We start from the raw sequence: 22,658 nt of genomic DNA, 5'->3' as shown, positions 1-22,658 counted from the left end.
ATTATGGTTGTCTAAAGTAAATCTGTCCTGCTAATGCATTACTCAGCTCAAAAAAACTGCAAAAAGAGTTTCTCTTTTCTAGTCACCAATAATAAGGAAATTATAGCTTAAATGTAACTTGAAAAATGTCTCCCAAATCTGCTTCTCCTCTTCATTCACTGTCTTAAGCCCCAAGTTTATACACACATATAAGGATATATATTTATGTACACACAAACATAAATTTCTTTCTCACTAGATTTCTTATTTTTCTCATTACTGTCCTCCAACCAATTCTTAGTATAGTAATACAAAGTAACACAAATGTCTATCTTTGGACCCCGGAATTAATGAGTAACAACAGAGCCTTCAGAAAACCCAGAAAACTCCAATTCCAGTAGCCCTAGATACTCACTAGTAGTGTGATGCTGGAAAATCACTTAACCTCTGTCTAATTGTTCCCTTCAAGCCTCAGTAGTTCAGGCAGAAGAAACATTCTTATGCCCAAAGGACTTTAAAAGAATGCATGCCCTTTGATCCAGCCACACCACTTACTAGGTTTATATCCCAAAGAGATAAAAAAAAATTGGAAAGGTTCTATTTGTACAAAAATATTTATAGCTTCGCTTTTTGTAGTGGCAAAAAATTGGACAATGAGGGGGTATCCATCAATTGGGGAATGGCTGAACAAATTGTGATGGAATACTATTGTGCTCTAAGGAATGATGGACTGCTTGATTTTTATAAGAAATGGAAAGACCGCCATAAACTGATGCAGAGTGAAATAAGCAGAACCAGAAGAACATTATACACAGTAACTCAAACACTGTGGGACAATCAAATGGAATAGACTTTGCTACTTAAAGCAATGCAATGATCCAGGACAATGCTGAGGGATTTATGAGAAAGAAAACTATTCACATTGAGAGAAAGAACTGTGGGAAGAGAAATCCAGAAGAAACATTCAATTTATTACTTGTTTATATGGGTGCATGATTTTGGGTTTTGGTTTTAAAAGATTATTACAAAAATGAATAATATGGAAATAGGATTTGACTATATATATATATATATATATGTTGTTTGTCAGCTCTAGGAGAGGGAGACAATAAGAATTAAGTAACCATGGAAAAAAATACACCCCCCCCCCCAAGGAAGCAACATTCTCTCACAAGAGGGGAAGAGAAAATCTATCAAAATGTAGTCTTCTCCAACTACTTGGAGGAAATATATCTCCCACAGGCAAAAAACTAGAGCCTGACCAAAGATGGAGAACTTAATGGCTTACCCTGAGAATAAACTATCACAAGGTGGGATTTTCCCAAAAGATAAAGAGATTGTCCCCATTCAAATCTGGGTTTGGATTCTGGAGACACCTTTTCTTGCTCTGCTCAGAGTCTTCATGAGCAAGGCCCACTACTGTCAACTTTTACAATAATTTTAGGCAGAGGGATCAAATGAGTTCATAGAACAATAAAACAAATTTAATGATAATAATAGTTCCCACTTATACTGCGCTCCACGCATATGCATACAGTATCTCATATGATCCTCAAAAAAGCTCCGTGAAGCAGGTGTTATTGCCATTTTGCAAAGGAAGAAACCAACAGTCCCTAAATTGAAGTGACTTGGTCTGGGATCACAAAACTACTAAGGGTTAAATGTAGGATTCAAACTGAGGTTACCCTTGATTCCAAGTCTAGTTCTCTGTCTTATTATTGTAAGGATGGGATTTATGCAAGGGGAATGGGACCAAAGGAGCCAGAGAAGGCAGTTGTGGACAGTTGGTATAAGGCAGCACAGACCTGTTTTTCCTTTGGGGAAATAAGATACCACTTTGTATCCCTGTGTTGGATTTATTTTGCTGCAGATTCAGTTCCTCACCAGGGACAAATTAAAGTTACTGAGAAACAACTTATTCAAAAACCAGGGGAAATCCAACTCTGCTCCCCCTGTTCTTCCATCATGGTCCATAAAACTGGAGATTCCATCCTGAGCCATCAAAACATCCCACTAGCTCCATAACATAAATTCAACAGAAGTTTTCAGAACTCAGAATGCAACAGTATTTCTGTTAAATTTTATGTGACTTGGTAAGCACGAGGGGCTTCTTGCAAGAATGTTTCTCACTAAAGGACTCCAGTCTTCCTTTCTAACCTTGAACACTTTGCTACCAAATATGTTCCTGCATGTAATATTACTTAAAAACACTATCATAAACTCACAGAAACATCCCAGAGGCACAAGCCTCTAAAGAGAAGTATTTAGGTTCATTTTGTCAAATTCATTTCTATTAAGCATCATACTCTTCACAGAGCAGAAACCTTGGCTCCATGAACTCCCCAAAGGCTCTGTGGATAGATTTCAAGGAGTTTGTGAACTGGAATGGGAAAACAATTACATCTGTATTTTCACTAACTTCTAGGAGAAATTTAGCATTCCCTTCAATTATTTAAAAAAAAGTTTTTCTCTGAAGGGGTCCATAATCTTCACCAGGATGTCAAAGGGGTCTATAAACAACAAAAAAAAAAAAAACTTAAGACGTGCTAACTTAAAACAAGTTATATATGAGGGAAGCTGATGTTCCAGACATTCAATTCATCTCTAGATTGTTTCCTTCATTTGAATAAAGTTCTACGTGGATGAAGAACCCATGTGGCAAACCAAGACTGCCCAGATGATAGATGGTTCACTTTCTAAGTATTATCATGGCCAGAAAGTAAATTGTTCTATAATGACTCCAAATCTCAATGGATTTCACTCCTTGATTTGTACTGGAGGAGAGAAGAAAATGACTTGAATTTTTATCATTAAAACTTGCTATTAAAGGTTGGGTGTAGGAGAAATTATATATATATATGCATATATATATTTGTTATAAATTTTTTTCAAGATTATTCAAGAAGAGACCAAGTATCTAGAGTCCAATCTACAGAAAGAAAACTTGGAGAGATTGTCACCACTGTGGCACAGAGTGTGTAAGCCTATATTTCTTTCAATGGATCAGTCTGTGACCTCAGAAGTGGCTAATTCTTCTAATGATACAGGTTGTTATCTGTCCTTGTCTATCCACCCTGTGAGATTCTCACCCACATTATCTCCTAAATCTAGTGCAGGAGGTTTTCCTCTATATCTCTGGACAATGTGCACAGTAATGAAGCTTGAAAGCTGTCTTTCAGAAGGTCAAATGATGTGGAATTCAGAAGGCTTGAGACAGAACCAGTATTCACTGCAGACTAACTCCCCACACTCACAGACATCAATTAACTCTTGCATTAAACAAATTGGCTACTCTTGCCAACACTAGTTTCCAAAATGGGCAAAAGAATCCCCTAAAACTGACACTGTAAAAGTCCATATAATTTGCATGTCTTATACAAATAAAGGAATTTCTCTTGGGGCAGCTAGCTGGAGGTTTGAAACCAGGAAGATTCATCTTCCCAGGTTCAAATCTGGCATCAGATATTTACTAGCTGTGTAATCTTGAGCCAGTCATTTCACTCTTTGGCCTCAGTTTCATCATCTGTAAAATGAGCTGAAGAAGGAAAGAGCACACTCTAGTATCACTGCCCCCAGGAAGAGTCAGACACAGCTTAAACGACTGAACAACAAAAACAAAGTGATTTCTCTCATCCTAAATTTCAATATAATTACTCTGTCTTTTTAGCCACGTAGCATCACCATCATTAACTGGTAGGTGCTACATTTCAACAATATATATAGCTTTTGGCTGAGTGATAAAAATGAAGCACACATTCCGTGTCACTGCTAATGCCAATCTCCCTCTGTTGTTATTATCATAACTATAACTATGAGATCCCAAACCTCAAGGTATAAGTTCCTAGCCCATCGCTCACAAATGTTTGCTGATATGTTCAGCATTACGGAAAACTCTAGATTACATGTTTTAAATACTTTTCTTTCAGAAGTCTCTGGTTGAATATGCTTTGCACTCTCTGTCTCTCTCCATGGCAAAGCAGCATAAAATAAACTTCATGGAGGTCAGCTGTATAAACTGAATGAATGTGACTCAGTGACTGTGGAGAGTAAGAAAACTGAAGATCAAATAAAACATATACATGCATTTAATCATCAGTGGCCTTTTACCTGCTCTACCTGGCCCTCATTCAGTGATATTTTATAGAATTATTCATCATTTTCTTAACATAACAAAAATACTTGAAAGTATTACCAAATCTAACAGAGTAAAGGGCACAATTTAAAAAACCAACCACTTAAAACAAGAGTTGTCATGCAAAAATAAAAGGGGGGAAGGCGAATTTAAAAACAAAAATTTTTAAGAGTAATTTTACGCATGCAGAAAATTCAATTAAAGGATTAATACAATACACAAAGAGCCAGGACTACAAGGCATGCAGTTTCAGGTTTTCATGTTACCTTGTCATAACAGGATTGTGAAGACCATATAAATGATCTTTATGATAACCATAATTACCATTTTCCATACTGTAACAAAATAAATATACCAAAAAAAGACTTATGTTATTGCTAAGATGAAGAGTGACAACATGGATTACAAAGACAATGTAAATGGCAATGGAGAATACGTAAAAATAAGCTAATGTCGACTTAGCAAGTAAAAAGGTCAACTCAAATTCAGCATCCTTTAGAAACCACCACCAAACACCCTAGACAACTACTTCTGTACATTAAAGATAGATTATATAGATTATATATGCATATAAATCTGTTTCTAAGAAGCTTTACATTTACTTGATTTTCATCTGGACCTGTTTTATCATAGATCTGTTTCTTATTACTGCATGGTCCAGCACTGAGTAACATAAATTCCCCCATACCCGTTTTATGACAAAATTTTTAATAAATACTGTTTAAAAAAAAGTCTTACTTTTTCATGGGTATAGTTTCAACACTAAAAGATATAAAAAAAGGGAAATAATTGTTATTAAAAAAATTCTCATGGAAGTAACAGCTGCTTTCCCAGATTGCCTTTCTACTACAGTAGAATGGATATGTAAAAGGGATGTGCAAACTTGGGGAGAAAACAGGCTGAGGGGCACAATGGGTGAAATTAAAAAAAAAACAAATAAACAAACAAACAGTGTATAAGTTCATTGGAGAGTGACGGGGGAAAACACATATGGCTAAATGAAAAGTAGTAAAAACAGTTATCATAAAGTGAAATGCCAAGTCCCTGAGACAGAAGAACTGTAAAGAAGAAACAGAAGACTGGTTAAAGAAGGCAAAGAAGTTAAGGAGAAAATAATTAAGGCAAGGACCATTGGAGAGAGGAATATTTAGTGTACCTAATAAACTGTTCACACAGGGGAGGCAACTATTAATGAGAGTAGCTATGCCTAGCCATACAAGGCAATCTTGATTGTAATGACAAAGGAGATTACTTGGGTGGGAGTGATGGGGAGACTTTGAGAAATCTTTATTTTAATGTCAGGTGCTCATTCTTCCTTTAAAGTACTCATACTTACTCATCATACACGTCTTCTGAATCCATTCGACGATAAAATTTGGATAGCTTTACGGCAAAAATTATAGCAGGAATTAAAAATACTGTGGCAGCTCCCAAGCCAAACCAGAATGTGTTCTAGAAAACAAAAGGCAAAGTTTAAGTTATGTATCATTTGAAGCACAGGAGTGATAAGAATACTGGATTAGTTACAGTAAAGGTCTTAGGTTCAAAACGGAGCTCTGGTACTTAATATCTGGATAACTTTGGGCAAGTCTGTGATGTCCTCTGGTTATCAGTTTCGGAATTTGTAAAATGAAGGCATTGGTCTAGATCAAGGGTCTGTAACCCCCTTCTAATATGTCCTTCACGTACCTGCCAAAAAATGATATTCCTAACGCACAGGTCTGTTATGCCTCTCCTCTACTCAAGAAACTCCTACGACTCCCTCTTACTCCTAATATAACAAACTCTTTTTTTTTTTTTTGCTTTTAAATGGAAGGTTCTTAAGCTGGGGTTTACAGATTCTACAGAGTCCCATGGATTGATTTTAAGGAGGAGGTCCATGAACTTGGATGGGAATTTTTTTTTTACTTTACTTTCACTAACCTCTGACTGAATTTCAACATTTCTTTTGATTATGAATGGAAAAAAAATTTTAGGAAGGGGATTCCATAGGCTTCATCAGACTGATGAAGGGTAATGCAAAAGAAAAAGGATTAAGAGTCCCTAGACTACTATATCATCTCTAATTATTCTTTCCTCTCTCAGAATTCTATGAAGCTGCATATTGCTACTGGAAAGAATGTTGGAGCTGGGTTAACATCACCTGCTAAGTGTAGATGTCTTATCTCACCTAACCATGGGTACCAAATGGGCAGAAGACCATGTCTTATTGGTCTTCCTTTTAGTGATATAATCTGTACATAACAGAGACTTAATTAAGTGTTTATTGAATTAAATTTTATGAAATGACTATCTTTTCCTACAAAGTCTATCATCTACCTATAAGACTTTATATGTGTGTTTTCTCTGATAGCCACAACAAATATATAATACCCAGAAAAAGTTTTATAGGAGGTCCAGGCATCTGCCAAAATGAATTCTTCATGTGAATGACTAAAATAAAGATTCCAATAGCCCCTCCTCAGCCTCAAACTCCCCAAATTTCTTTTCTTCAGGTCACACATGCAAAGTTCCTTTAACGATTCCTCATGTGATGGTGACCCTTGCCAAAATATTCTGATCACTTCCCTTCCATGTGCACTAATTTGTCAATGTCCTTCTTTAAATGATGAGCCCAGAATTGAAACTCAGCATCCAGATGTGATTTGACCAGGGCAGAGGACACTGGGACCTCTATCTCCCTTTTTCTGGGTACCATTCATTTATGAAAACAGCTTTAAGTCTGCATGAGACTTTTCTTTGGCAGACTTCTGACACAATCCATTCATGAAAGGGATTACAGCCAACTGAAACTCTCAAGCCCTTTCACAAGAAATCAGGAGTCACCCATTCCACAGGGCCAGTGTTTGACCTTAACTGCAGAACTTTACACGTATTTTCATTCTATTTCATTTTATTTGATCCAGTCCATGGAGATGAGAACATTTTGTCTAATGATTCTGGCCATGTCTCCTAGCTTTGTGCCACCCATACTTCTGACAACCATTTCCCTTTGTTTTCAAAGAATCAAAGATTTAAGAGTTGAAAGGGAACTCAGAATCCAGAGTCCTTTTTTTAAGAGGAAACTGAAGACTAGGGAACATGATTTGTCCTTTATAACATAAGTCCCCAGGTAATCTGACTCCAGACCCAGTACTCTTCTCACTATACCACATTGCCTCCCCAAGTTATTAGTTAAAATGTTGATCAGGATAGAACAAAAATGGAGGATTTTTTGACATTTACTTCCTGACACATTAAAATGAAAGAAGGTGGCGGCAAATAGTCATTGCTCCAAAGCACCGCAAAGTCCTGAAGAAAGATCTGAATCTAAGATTAAGTTATGGTTACCATAGTTTTAATTCCAAGAACATTTTACGCTACCCTGATTCTTTGCCACATAGCTAAGAAGTGTTTGAGGCCAGATTTGAGCTCAGGAATTCCTGATTCCAGTCTTAGCACTCACTCCAGAGTCACTGAACTGATTTCCTTGGCTTATAGAGGTTGAGTTGCCCAAGGTCACACAATTAGGAAAAGTCTGAAGCAGATTTGAACTCAGAGACTTCCTAACTGTGTGATCCTGGGGGGCAAGTCCCTTAATCCTGTTGGCCTTAGTTTCCTTATCAATATTCTAGATTCTTTGCCAAGAAAACCCAAAATGAGGTCATGAAGAATTGGAGGTGATTGGAAAATGACCAAACAACAAAACCATATTAGATATTTTTTTGGGAATTGGATAATGCCAATGAAAAATTAGTTGGGAAACTACAGCAACAGGGTCAAATCAATATTTTCAAAGACAAACATCTCTTACCACAGAGTTAGTTAGGTAGCTACATAGAAACACCTCGATGGCAGTATCTACAATGTTGGCAAGGGGTTTGCAGGCTGCCACATCCATGGTGACCTAAAGAGGGAATTAGAAGGAAAAAAAATGCTTGAAGAAAAGTACTTCCAAACTTGAGACATCTCTTAACCCAACCCAAACTTTTATAATAATAAAATTCTGACTTTAAAAACCTTTGCAAAAACTTATTAACTTCCCAAACTTGTATAAATTGACAGAATCCTTCATATATTAAAACAATACTACCCCACCATCATTAAGACGCATATGTTGAGTTGATTATTTCCCAGTAGTGTGGAGAGATCTGTCCTGAGTTATCCACACTCTGCTGTTTCCCCAGAAGCAAAAGCAGTCATAGGGCAGTTGGCTAATATTTAGAGTACAGCTTATGGCCAGTGGATCAGAGAGAAGCAAAATGGAACAGTTCAGAATTAAATCCATGTCTCTCCCGCTTTCATGTAAGCCCCATCATTTGTGGGGCATGATTAAGCCCACCTCCCAATACTTCTTGTCCTTCTCCCTCTGCCCATTGCCATCACGTCAATATAAATTTATTACCATCATCTGGACTATTTCAAGAAGTGCCACTTTTGTGCCTCCTACATAGTTAATACTGCTGCCATGTCATTCCTTATGTACAGATCTCCCTGTTATTTTCCTGTTTAAACTCTTCCATGAATCTATTGTTTCTTTAACGAAAAATTCATAGTTATAAAAAATGCCAATAGAACCAATACACACTAAGGCAGACAGTAAGGGTTTAAAAAAAGAAAGAAATACAAAGAGAGTCAGTATTGGTCTAAGTCTAAAAAAGTAAATTGAAGTCAGATTGGAGAAGGACTTGCATGACAAAATCAGACAATGGGAAGGCACTGAAGAGTTTGTATTGTGTTTTTTAATTTAAGTACAGGTATGTGATCACAGAAGCATGGTTGGAAGATTACATACACTAAGAATAATATGAAAGATAGCTGGAGGCAGGAATACAAGTTAAATTAAGAGGCAAATTAAAGTTATGTCCACATGAGAAGAGATGGAGACTTCCATTAGAGTGGCTCCAGCATTAATAGAGAAGAATGAATGTACAAAATATCTTGGGAGACAGATAAGACAAGATTTGGAAACAATGGATTTTGGTGGTGAAAAGCAAGAAGAAAAATTAAAAGAAAACTTATGTCTAAGATGATGGAGAAGATGATGGTGTCATCAATTGAAACAGAAGTTAAGAGGAGGGACAGTTTTTAGATGGAAAGTGATGAGTTCAACATTGAACGTGAGTTGGAGGTAATGGCAAGACATCTAGAAATCTACTAGAAGTAGACAGAAGAGGGTCTGGAATAGGGTATATAGAATTGGAAGTCACCTGCAGAGAAGTGTTCTTTGAAACCAATCAAACAGGATGGGATCACAAAGGAAGAGAAGGTAGAGAAACCTGAACCTGGAGTTTAATATCTTCCAAAATGTGATAAAATCCTTCCACTGAACTCCCAATATCCCACTGTTCTTTCCCTCTTGGAGTATGAACTAGTCCCATTGGAATATTCAATGTACTCTGTGAATATCCCATGCTCTTCTGCCCCTGTTACTCCATTATTCTACATGCCTGGAACATTTGGCCTCTTTCACCTGATCCTTTCATTCCTGCTCCAAGTCTCACATAACACTTGTGAATTCACTGTTCTGATCCACTAGGATGGAAACAGAATACAGTGAAGGACTATTTCTTATTTCATTTTTGTAGGACTATCTGTGTAGTGCTTGACATGGTTCTCTATTCACATGTCCTTCAATCACTGTCATGTCCAACCAACTCAATTAAAGAGAAGAAACCTGAGATGAAGGAAGTGACTTGTTCAAGGTCATGTAGCCAGTTGGCAGTAGAGTCTATGGTAAAACACAACCACTAGGCTGGTAGTCTAGCTGAGTCTAACGCTTTTAAAAATCCCCAACGACTCTGGAGACCAATCTAGGCAAGCAGCTCCTAGTAAAGAGTTCTTCAGGTATGATGGATTTATCAACACATGAAGATACAAGTTTGAGGCCACCTTTTGGGTAACAGTCTCTTTCCTTACAACACTGCAAGTCACTTCACCAAGAAACATAAAGGGGGGGACATTGCACTGCATAGAATCAAAACAAGAACATCACTCCTTTTTTCATAAATGAGATTTCTCTTCACATTGTGCCAAGTCTCTCCCCTGTTCAAGGAGCTCCAACTTACTTTTATTTGCAGCTAACCAAGTGATAAGAAAATTCATTTGTTAATTTTACTGTTTGGCATATGAAATGATATGACTGGATGCTGCCAGGCTCATGAAAGATGGCGCACTTACCGAATCTTTGACCCACTGAATATACTGTTCAAAGTAGCCTATGATCACATCCATGTACTTCTTAGTTTCCTAAAAATTTGTAGAATATAAAAAGTTCTTTTAAACATTTGTAACTATATATTCACCCATAAATATTACACACATATAATACATATACACGCAGACACATTTTAAAAATAAAAAATATTTACCTCAATAATAATAGAGGAAGCATTATTGTTAAGGAGGAACTGAGCAGCATTCACGATGGAAATGACATGATTGACTTTAACCTAGAAAGAAATTATTATAATAGCACTAAACCATATAAGGATATAGTTAAGATTCTTCTACAGATATGTAAGATTAATTAATAATAGTCGCTTAATAAGTCATATATAAATTTTAAAGTTTAAAAGGTACTTCCCTGATTTGGGGGGCATGTCTGCACATGTATTAGTTATATCAAATTGCATGCCTTCTCAATAAGGGGGAAGGGGAGGGAGGGAGAGAGAGAGAGCACATGGAACTCAAAAATTTTTTAAACAAATGTTAAAAAATGATTTTACCTGTAATAAAAAATAAAAAGATTTTTTAAAAAGTAAAAAGTATTTTCCTCATTTCATTGAGCTGTTATAAGATAGCATCAGTTATCTATTGATACTTTCCAAATAAGGAAACTGAGGTTAAATGACTTGTCAATAGTCACATTTGAAGGAAATGTCCGATATGAGATATGAACCCTGTTCTCCTAATTCCAGGACCTCTCTCTCAGCAGTGACCAAAGAAACTGTTTAATGTCAACCCTATTTTGACAAATGAGGAAAAGGAGGGGGAAGGATATCTGATACATGTTTCAAAGGCAGTTTGTGGCAGGAAGTAGACTGGAACCCAGGTCTTCTGACTTCTTTCAATCCCATACCCTTTTCCATGATTCCATTCTGCCTATTGAACCATTATCCATGATGGCTGCCAAGAATGCCAAACAACAGCATTGACTATTACCACAAGGCTATGCAGCCTGGAGGGGCTGACCAGGAGTGGTTAAACATTGACACAGATCACTTTGCACTAAGATAAATTTTGGTCTCTTGCCACTTAGGCATTTTTGAAATGGATGGAGAAGATTAAGGGTCCAGTCTTTGGCTCTGGAAAACAGAAGCTAAACTGGCCCAGGTGAACATCTAAACCCATGATTGTGACTCCATCAGTGCGTAGAGTGGTCTATGGCAAATGGGTTCATTGGAGGCCTTTTATGATAACGAATAATTGAGAAGATCTGTTCTACACCACCAGGGCTGCCCAGCCTTCTGAACTGAGTTGATCACAAAATGCTGCCAGATAAAAAAATGAGAAAATGAGGTGATGCCCTTCGATTGGGGAATGGCTAAACAAATTGTGGTATATTGGTGATGGAATACTATTGTACTAAAAGGAATAATGAACTGGAGGAATTCCATGTGAACTGGAAGGACCTCCAGGAATTGATGCAGAATGAAAGGAGCAGAACCAGGAGAACCCTATACACAGAGACTGATACACTGTGGCACAATTGATTGTAATGGACTTTTATACTAGCAGCAATTCAATGATCTAAGACATTTCTGAGGGACCTATGAGAAAGAATGCTATCCACCTCCAGAGAAAGAACTGTGGGAATATAGGTGCAAAAATCTTAAATAGAATACTAGCAAAAAGACTCCAGCAAGTGATCATGAGGGTTATCCATCATGATGAGGTGGGATTTATATCAGGAATGCAAGGATGGTTCAACATTAGGAAAACCATCCACATAAATGACCATATCAATAAGCTAACAAACAAAAATCACATGATTATCTCAGAGAAAGAACTGTGGGAGCAGAAACACAGAAGAAAAACAATTGCTTGATCACATGGTTCGATGGGGATATGATTGGGGATGTAGACTCTAAATAATCACTCTAGTGCAAATATCAATAATATGGAAATAGGTCTTAATCAATGACACGTGTAAAAGTCAGTGGAATTGCACATTGGCTATGGGAGAGGGGCGAGAGGAGGGGAGGGAAAGAACATGAATCATGTAACCATGGAAAAATTTTCTTAATTAATCAATTAAAAATACTGCCAGATAAAGTCTTTAATTTCACTGCTATTATTCTTATATACTTACCAATGCTTATATAGAAGCTATCTGTCTGGAATTTAAAAGGGGCTGAGGGCAAAAGGACTTTTATTTACCTAAAATGTACAACAAAATAACTCTTCTCCTTAAACTGGGTAGAGAACATTTTAAAATATTAGAATCTCCCCAAAGACAAGAACAACAAATAACAACTTACCATAAGTTCGGTTGCTGTCTTTTGTAATAACCTGATACTCTGATTTAAAGTGCTCTGGGAAATAAGCAAAAATCACATTTTCCACATCATTATAAGAGACAGCACAGTCCCTTGGTTTTCAGTTCATCACTATTCTGATTTGACAATAATTGTCAATAGGCATTAGAGTCGCATTCTATGAAAAGCGTTAGAACTGATAACAGAAGTAAATGACCTTACAAATTTTCTTCTAATACAAGAATTGTCAGGGAATAAAAAACAAGCAATTACTTTTGAATGAATCAATTAAAATGAAAAATAATAGTAAATTATAAATAGCCAATTAGTAATCATTGACTTTCTCTATGAATTTAAAGTATCCCTTTTTTTAAAGTTGAATATTTTGTGTGCATTGTATTACATGAGAGGGAGAGGACAGTGAATATAAACAAAGAAAAAAATACAGGGAGACAGAAAATTGGCTAATGAGCCTTGCCTGAATTTTTCTAAATTAAAGGATAGTAAAAAAACAACTTAAAGATCAAGATTTTTAAAAAATATATTAGCAACATGGTAATACAAGCTCAGTACTTTAAATAGCAGTCCATTTTGGGACTGCACTAATTAATATGAAGTCCATATTCAAAATAGATCTCCCCAAACATATCTATTACTGCTAGTTCTGTTCCTTGGGTGTACATAGATTAAGATAAAACTTCAAATAACTGAGGATAGTAACAAAACCCTTATGGGTCTCCTCTCTTATTCTCTCTCTTCTCCTTAAGTATTCCGCATCAATCCTTATGTGGCACCTTTTCATCAAATTGAATACAAGAAAAATTTATTAAGCACTTGTGATGTGTAAGTCAGTACATTAAGCTATTGGATACACCAAGACAAATTGAAAACCAATCCCTGACCATGGTTACATTCTCCTAGCAACTACTTGGCCTTGGCCCAATGAAATCAACTTGCTTGGTCTTGGTCTTGGAATGGTTGGTTGTCCTTCCTAAAGTCTCTCCCCATAACAGTCAATCCTCTGTAAAGCTCAGATCTAACTATCACCCCTATGCTGTCAAACACCTTTCAGTGGCTCCTATTACCTTCATGATGGAAGATTTAAAAAAATTCTCTATTTGGCTTTCAAAGCTACCTTCCCTATCTTTCTGATTTTCTTGTATTTTCCTTCCTCTTCATACTCTATGATCCAGCAATATCGGCCCATTTGCTGTTCTTCAAACACAATACCCCATCTCCATAGTAAACATTTCTGCAATGGCTCTCTCCTATGTGTGGGATGTTCTCAGCATCCCACATCTCAGCATCAGGATGTTCTCCTGGCTTCCTTAACCTCTCTTCAACACTCCATTCAAATTGCATCTTTTGCAAGAGGGCTTTTTGCTGCCCTCTCCCACCCTCAACAATGTGAGTTGAGTGTCTTTCTTCTGAGATTGACACTCAAGTTATTGAGTATAGATCTTCCAAATACATAGCTGTTCACCAATTGCCTCATCTTCCTCCAAGGAGGAAACTCTTCCTTGTGGGCAGAGATTGGTTTGTAGCCATTTGTAGTGCTTAGCACAGTGTCCAGCCTATAACAAGTGCTTAATCAATATTTGTTGATAATGAGGATCATGCCCATTTGTGAAAGATCCAATTTCTCCAAGCACTTCATAACATACACATACTTATATTCAATTTTATTAAGGGAAAAGAGGTAATAGTGACAAGAAGGACAAAAAGAGAATCAAAAACAGTGAAGAGGACAAAAAATTGGAAAAAGACAACAATGATTCATAAGGTTATCTATTGTATAAAAATAAGGCACTTACCCTGGCTTTAACATATTTCTTGACAGTCAGTTAGGAGAGAAAGAATTGGAAAATAAGTAAGAGCCAATTTGGAAAGAAATATAAGCATAAAGATGGCCCCACAAGGCATTTTACAACAGTGGAATTTTAAAAAGGATGTTCCTCACTTACATAAATAGGAACTCAGACAAGAAAAGTCAAAGTAGAAACCAGCAAGATGGCAGAAGCGATGGCTATTTTGTTTTCAAATGTCTTCAAAGTTTGCAGACATTTGAGTAAAGCAGTTAAATTTTTTTTGAAAGGTGCATGTTTGTAAACACTAAACCTAGCTTAATGTATATGAAATGGAAACATGCCATTCCTCTAATCTAGAGATGATTTTATGAAATGGTTTTTGGCAAGGAAAAGAAAGTGACAATAGTGAGTTACGTCTTGGATACTCATGTTTACCATTTCTTGCTCCATAGGGATCACATGTTGATGATGGATCATTCGAATGTTGCTTGCATGCCCTTTCAGGGCATTTTCCAAAGCTCCTTTGGGCTAGAAACATTGTAAAAATAACCTAAGATCAGTAGGCACTTTAGACTCCCTAGGAAAAATAACATTAGTAACATGAACTGATTTGGGAGCATGGGATGGACATGCATTACTTCTTTTAGAAGGATCAGCTGGGGGTGTAGATAGACCCATTTAGAGACTGATTTTTTAACTTTTCTGGTTCATTTGTTTTTACAAAAAGGGAATGGGTAAGGGAAAGAAAAAACAGCAGCCCAGTGAATGAAACCCAAAATCAAGGATGCTTATTGAACTTCTCCGCTACCCTCTCTCCATTTAATGCCCCTTTGTTATACATACTACAGGGTGATGTTTAAAATTCCGAGTCTCTGTGCTCTCTTATGCCCTTAACATGAGAACTCATGATAAGTTTTTCAATGCTTTTGGTAGAATTACATCAAATTCCCATTATCTGCCTTGCCTGAAGACAAATGGATTTTAGTAGGATGTGGTTATAATAATAACTTTTTTTATTTGAGGCTTTAAGGTTTGTGCAAAGCTTTTTTCTTGATAACAACTCTGGGTGAAAGAGAGGACAAATATTATGATGTCCATTTATACAAATTAGAGAACTGGGATTCTGAGAGTTAGATCAAATGACTTTCCCCAGAGCTATAGGACCAGGAAGTAAGAATGCTGGGATTCAAACTCAGGTCTCCCAACTTTAAGTCCAGCTTCTCTTGCTCTATACCACAATGCCTCCCATAAATAGTGGCAACATGAATAAAGTGACAATATTTACCTCTTGCTTCATAGAATCAAAAATAATGCTACAGACATTCCAGCAGTAAGCTTATCTAAAACCTTTATTTTCTTACTAAGACGCATCCCTGATTTTGCATGCTTAGAGCCCAAAGCACTTGCACTATGCTTTGGGAGCATCATTGGAACATAAAACCTGAGTTCTAAAAGGCAAACAATGAAAACAGGCAATGAATTCATGGGAGCTCTCTACAATGATTGGGTGAAAAAGATCAGTAAAGCACGTAGTGGAATGCCAGCAGCAATACAAATTTGCAAAAGCATCAAGGCTCTCGTTTTTTTTTTCTCAATTATATATATTGCCAAAGCAAAAGTGAAAATGAAGTTATTAATAAAGTGATGTAAGCTTGAAGTTATGAAAGTTAAATGGGCAAATGCTGAAGATCAACTGTATATCAACATGTGCTTATGAGTCACTTTTATTTTAAGTACTTTTTGTTGTATTGGAGGAAATCTACTTTATATTATTGAATTCCCTTCTAGAATGGATCATATTAATCCCTTCTATGGAAGACTTGCACACGAGCCACTCCTAAGCTTTGTTGAAGAAGTTTTCCCAAAGTTCTATTCCAGAGTGGGGGACATAATGATAACAATTCCCTCTTTTAAAGGTCAAGTTCCTCTAAAAGTGGGCCTGATTCATGTAATTCTCAAGCTGAGATTCCTTAGTGGCAAAAGTGGGAGCCCTTCTTCCCAGTGCCCAAGGATTGTTCCACATAGAATGAGAATAATAAAAATCTTTCGCATTTAGTTGGCACTTTAATGTCTGCCAAGCATATTACATACATTATCTCATAACAGCTATCAACAAGACATCATTCAAATCAATAATTTAAACTTACCAACTGTTCTGCTCTTGCTTCTAAGTCATTGGCAAATGATAAAAGATCCACTTTTGTTATGCTTTTATTGACCTGGAAAAGGATGTCAGGAGTTTCAGGTGAGAAAAGCAGTAGAAATATTTAATTCACCAGTGAATGAATGGGTGAATGAAAAAGTACTCCTTAAGTGTGTGCCAGACATCGTGTCAGCTGCTGATAATACAAAAAACAATAAAAAAAAAACTAAACTAAACAGTTTTGGCCATCAGCCAACAAGGAGCTTACACTCTACCGTATATGTCATTCAGAGAAATCAAGTGACTTCTTTGGAGTCACCTAATTGATAAGCCTCAGAACTAGAATTCAAAGCTGGATCACCATTCCATATATCCAGGGCTCTTGATATCTTTACAGGTCAGAGAATCTGCATCATCATTTGTAATCATACTTTCCAAGCTTTAATTTTCTCTAAAGAATGATTCAAGAATATCAAAATCTTACCTCAGCCAAGTAAGCTGCAAAATCGATTCCGTCTATTCCTGAGTAACTGAAATTTATGAGGTTCTCTTTTCCTACTTCATCCAGTAAAACAATGCTGCTAAGGTTTATTTTAATACTTTCAAATTTAATCGTTAGATCTTCAGTATACTGTTTTAAAAGTACAAAAAAACAGAGGAAATGAATGAATTTATTCTGCTGAGATTTGGATACTGAATTCTTTAAAGTCAAAAGGAAATAGCGTTATTAAGTTGATTTCAAAAGACATTTATTAAAAATCTCCTGTGTGCATGGCTTTAGAACAGAAATTGGGGATACAAAGACAAAAGCAGAAACAGTAGACTGTACCTAACAATGGGAAGAAGGCAGGATTTCGTCAGATGAAATGGGTTCAAAGTCTGGCTGAGATCTTAGGATTTAGTTAATGCAGACATGATTATCCCTATTTGACCAATTGTCAAATTGAAGTTTTGATGTTTTAAATAACTTGTCCAAGATCACACAGGCTAGAAAGTGCCAGAGGTGGCTATCTGAATCAGGTCTTCCTGACTCCAAAAGTCCAGGAAAAGAATTCTGGGCTTTTGATGAAAGGAAGAACAGCCCTTTACATGATGATTAATCTCTCAGACTTGGGGAAGGAGAAATCATGTGCCAAGAGACTCCATTGTTAAGACCATTTATTACTAGTAAACCCACAAGGGAAGTTCTGCGGCATATGAGAGATAACTTCGTTACATGGAGTAATATGTCCATTACACACTGAGTTCTATTGACTTACCTGACTAATGGTCAGAAAATTGCTGATACTGTAGAATTTATCAAGTTGCAGAGAGGTATAAATGCCTTTATTTTCCTTGCAGTCACTATAGGAAACAAACACATCGATCATATTCAGAAAGGCAGAGCTGGTGCTATCTATGTTCTTTGCTGATGATTAAGAGCAGTTACCTGACAGTTCTAGTTCTTGGGTTGGTTGTTTTTTTAATCTGAGAAGTGAGAAAAGGTTCTTATTTCTGAGGTCAGGAAAACCAAGGCCCATGGATACCTTTCCCTCTGATCTTTGGAATTATACCCAGGCATTCAGTCAATATTGCCTCCTGGATTTTTCCTGGTTTCTTTCCAATAAAGATATAAGCGATAAATAGACATGGAAAAATATCCTAGGAAACAAATCTCCAAAACTCTATAAGGAAAGTGGAGGGAATTGGAATATTTAAAGCAATAAGTAAATGTATGATTAGAAATGGAAGTAGAGGGTTATCCTTCACCCAGAGGGAAAGATGAGAGATGGGCAACCTCAGTAATAATAATACAAATTGTATAATTTTGTATTGTATAACTTACATGACATTGTAAGTAACATTGTATAATAATAAGCTGTTTTATAATGCTTTAAGGTTTGTAAAACACGTAGCATATACTCTTCTCATTTGTAACTCACCATAACTCTGAAATAGGTGCTATTATTAGTTCCATTTTTCAGGTGAACAAATTGAGCATAAAGATTGATACTTGCCCAGGGTCACACTACTAGTAAAATCTCAGGCAGAAATTGAACTTGGGGGTTACCCCAAGTCTAATACTCAATTCTCTAAAGGCTTCCTGCACATTAGAGAATCAGTGGAGGATCTACAGAAGAATAGGACAAAACCCAAAGGATAAGAAGGCTTGCATAGGTTGTAATCTGTATGGGTAGAGGGAATACCCACATCAATGAGGAGGCAGAATCATTGCAGTTTTATGTAGCTATCAAAGACATCTCTCCGTCTTCCCTTAGGACTGCAATTCTTCCCCTATTCCACCTCTGTCCCCTTTTCCCTGTTTTATTTGGACCCAGTACAGATAAAATTAAATTATATGGACTGATCATATCCAGGAAAAACTAAAAAGCCAGTATCAACTTTCCAAATCAAGAGCAATGTTCAATTATGTGACCCTGGGCTAGTCACCAAATTCTCTGTGCTAAAAGTTTTCTTATCTGTAAAGTTGAATAATGGTGGCCAAAGGTTCACCTCCCAATTGGAATCACCCATTGGAAGTATATCCTTGTCTCCTGGTGTGATACCCTCGTTCTACCCCTTCCCACAGTCACAGACCCTTATGGCTCTTCTGTTTTCTTCTGGAAGTTCTACCCTCGATGCTAACAGTGTTGGTGAACTGGGGCAAATCACTTGATCTCTCAACAATGCTCTAAGACTATAATTTTCAGAGAGGTGCTGACCTGTGTTAGTACAGGGATTTTCCTTATCCAGGTGTTCCTCCATCAAGAAAAATCACGTCTCATCCTTATACATATTTTAAGATTACATATTTGATTTCTTTCCTCATTAGAATCTGTTCATAGCACTAAGTATACAAAACTCAAAACAAGCAGGCACTTCTCTGGGTGAAGTAATTGGTGGGATGCTTCTAAGATTATTGATAAGAATGCTTTACTTAACATTTTAATTCACGAGTGACAAAATGGAGCACTCAACGAATTCTCCATGTTTGTAGAAGACACTAAGCTTTTGCAGGTTGTTAAGAGCTCATTCAATGAAGATAGTTGTGGCAAGGTCTCATAAGACCTTGTGAATGGGGAGAACAAAGGGGAATGATTTTTCAATGTGTAAACTAATGCATTTAAGGAAAAGAGACACAGAATTGTGTGTTGTGGGTTTTAAGCTACCCAGGAGAGAGTTCTAAGAATGCTTATATACTGCTTCCTGGTTAATGGTCTACAATGAACTTTCTTCAGAACCACCAAATATACTTAATTCCTATTCGACAGATGAAGAAGGTCACAGAAATGAAGTGACTTGTCCATAGTCATACAGCTGGTAAATGGAAGAGCTGAGAATCAAACTCAGATCTTTTGATGACAAATCTGGTTCCATTTCCAGAGTAGAAGGTAAAATGGAGCTGTAAGGGGTAGGGAGAAGAGCCACTAAAATAATGATGGGATAGTATAAGGAAACCTACCTGAAGGCAATGCTCTCAGGTTGAAGACAAACAAATAAAACCACCATCATGTATCAGACTAAAACTTGCAAGGATAATTTTCTTACCTATAAACTTGTTCAAAGGTGAGATTAACATCAGGCTTTCGAAACAGGAGACCCGCAAGAAAGCTATTCCATTGTTCATTGAGTAAATAAGGAGTATCCAAAACCTAGAACCCAAAAGGCCTCTTATTAAAGAGTTTCACATTTGAAAGCATATAGGTAATTATGTTACTATGAAAAATAACCTCACCATTACCCCTTCCTTTTCACTTGCTTTCTATGTGAGGCATTTCAAAGACTGTTTAATTTTCCCATTCTACTCTTCCAGATCTTTGCTTTCCAGTTAAAAGGTAAGAAATGGATCCTAAGACTGGAATGGATTTTAAATACATGGTTCTACCAAGAAGAAACACATCCAATGAAACACTAAGCACCTTCATTCAGTACAGGAAGATGCTGACATGGGAGAGTAATTGACTTTCTTTTCATTATAAAGCCAAAAGGATTAAATTTAGCAAAATAGTGTCTAGGACAGTGATGGCAAACCTATGGCACACATGTCAGTGCGTAGCCATTTTCGATGGCACGTGGCTGCATGCTGAGGATGAAGTATTTGCTGTAGTGTAGACACTCTGTGCACTATAGAGGACAATTTAACCTATATTAATTTACCTATTTTGGTTTATTAAATAGTTATATATTATAATTATACATTTTTGTTATTTAAACTACAAATATCGTAAAATTATGGTTTTTTTTCTAGAAGTGACAGACTACCCGAGTCATGCTCATTTTTTTGGTGAATTTTGACACACCAAGTTCAAAAGGTTGCCCATCACTGGTCTTAGGATCTAGTTTCCGCTACTAAAATAGCTTTACTATAACCAGCACCTTTAATGGCCTTTAGCAGATTATTCTGTAGGAAGAGATCTAAAGTCAAATGGGAATAAAGACTCTTTTATTGAATACTGCCTCTCCTGATGGCTGAAGAAGACCTTTGGTATGGGATTTCTGCTTCACAAAACCCTTTTTATTTTTATTTTTTAAATTTATTTAGAATATTTTTCCATGGTTACATGATTCATGATTTTTCCCTTTCCCCTCCTGGAGCCAATAAGCAATTCCACTGGGTTCTACATGTGTCATTGGTCAAAACCTATTTCCATGATACTCATATTTGCGGTGGAGTGATCTTTTAACATCAAAACCCCAATCATATCCCATCAAACCACGTGATCAATCATGTTTTTCTTTCTGCATTTAAAACACTTTTTCAAATATAATTTATTTATAAACTGATTTTACAAAGAATACTCACTGTTCTAAAGGGCAAATACTACTAATAAATGCAGATTATTTTATTTACAACCAAGAATCTAAACTAATTAGTTCCTTTCTCTTACTGATATAAAGACTTTCCATTCATTTGATTAATCACTTCTTCCTATCTTCTTCTTTACAGTTTTTGCCTCTTTGCTCAAGCCCTGCCTCCTCTCCCCCCACCCCCCCCCAAGTCAAACCCCTAAGGATTTGAAAAGTTTGGATAATGGCATCAAAATACGCAGGCACAAAAACCCCATTATTAATCATATCTTTACCTGAAAAATAGTCCTTTCTTTAAAGGGTTCACAGACCAATTTTTCTACATTTCCGCCCCAAAGAAATGTCAAAACCACTATGATCATCAGTGCCCAGGAAAACAGGAAACTGAATCCAACTCCACTGGAGGGAAAGAAAAAAATAGCCCAACAATATTTTAAGATGCACAAAATATTCACTGTCTTTGAAAACAATATGTGGAAACATGGACTTATGGATTTATATAGGTTTCAGGTCAGTCCAAATCATTAAGGAAAGAATCTCCCCTTTGAATGCAATCAAGCTCATCTTTGTTCTCCATGTGATCTTAAAAATTGGTGAATCTCCATTTAACCATGCCCTGGTAAAGTACAATATACTGAAAGCAGAGCCATGATCAACCTCTCCACTTTGTGGTATCCCCACTTTTCTCAAAGGATACCTATAACATGGGCTTTTCTGACATACAGACCTAGTAAGGGTATCTCAATTTCCAAATAATTAAAACAAATATTTAAAGTTTAATTTCTTCCTTGTTTCAGCTAAAAGAAATGCAAATAGAATTTCTAGTATTTTCTTTCCACATTGAAAGGATCATCTTGCTTTCTTCCTTTTTCCATAAGGTTCATGAACTCAACTTGGAGATCACTAGCTCAGATGCTCATTCACCCACTTGGAAAGGTACCCAAACAAAAGAAACTATAAATGAAAAGCCACACATATACCTTTTCGATCCAGAATTTGGAGGACCCAGAACTGGGCTTTTGGTTTCTTTATATTATTAGGTTCCATCCTAATAATATAAAGGAAATCAACCCATTTCTCCTTTCTTCAACCTGGAAAATCTAGACCACTTCCCCTGAATGTGTTATAAACAAAGAAACAACTCACGCCATGAGGAAGTTGCCTCCAGTGTTTGATACACAGCCACGGTTGGTAGGAGTCGTGTGCTTGCTATAACCACAGGCACCACATAATAATCCCAGGTAGTAAAAGACCAGAATCAAGACCAGCAAACAGCAGATGATTAAACAACCCAGCCACCTAATGGAAATAACAATCAATACATGCATAACACAGAATTTGCACATTAT

General features: G+C 36.6%; 1 protein-coding gene across 1 annotated transcript in view; it reads right to left on the bottom strand.

Annotated features, from left to right (window-relative positions):
• The window catches only part of PROM1 (prominin 1), a 144,605-nt gene that overhangs the window by 2,209 nt on the left and 119,738 nt on the right, over positions 1 to 22,658 (bottom strand). The window contains exons 14-28 of the mRNA XM_044681509.1: positions 22,456 to 22,608; positions 21,585 to 21,708; positions 20,050 to 20,153; positions 17,781 to 17,865; positions 17,006 to 17,152; positions 16,526 to 16,597; positions 14,814 to 14,906; positions 14,385 to 14,402; positions 12,574 to 12,627; positions 10,462 to 10,542; positions 10,271 to 10,339; positions 7,905 to 7,997; positions 5,448 to 5,563; positions 4,850 to 4,873; positions 4,378 to 4,446 (exon numbers count right to left, since the gene is read on the bottom strand). Of these exons, the coding sequence (XP_044537444.1) occupies positions 4,378 to 4,446; positions 4,850 to 4,873; positions 5,448 to 5,563; positions 7,905 to 7,997; positions 10,271 to 10,339; positions 10,462 to 10,542; positions 12,574 to 12,627; positions 14,385 to 14,402; positions 14,814 to 14,906; positions 16,526 to 16,597; positions 17,006 to 17,152; positions 17,781 to 17,865; positions 20,050 to 20,153; positions 21,585 to 21,708; positions 22,456 to 22,608 (1,302 nt within the window). The remainder of the gene's footprint in view (positions 1 to 4,377; positions 4,447 to 4,849; positions 4,874 to 5,447; positions 5,564 to 7,904; positions 7,998 to 10,270; positions 10,340 to 10,461; positions 10,543 to 12,573; positions 12,628 to 14,384; positions 14,403 to 14,813; positions 14,907 to 16,525; positions 16,598 to 17,005; positions 17,153 to 17,780; positions 17,866 to 20,049; positions 20,154 to 21,584; positions 21,709 to 22,455; positions 22,609 to 22,658) is intronic.

Source organism: Gracilinanus agilis, chromosome 6 (genome assembly GCF_016433145.1).
Source record: "Gracilinanus agilis isolate LMUSP501 chromosome 6, AgileGrace, whole genome shotgun sequence".
NCBI lineage: Eukaryota > Metazoa > Chordata > Mammalia > Didelphimorphia > Didelphidae > Gracilinanus > Gracilinanus agilis.
This window is presented reverse-complemented; position numbering and strand designations above follow the sequence as displayed.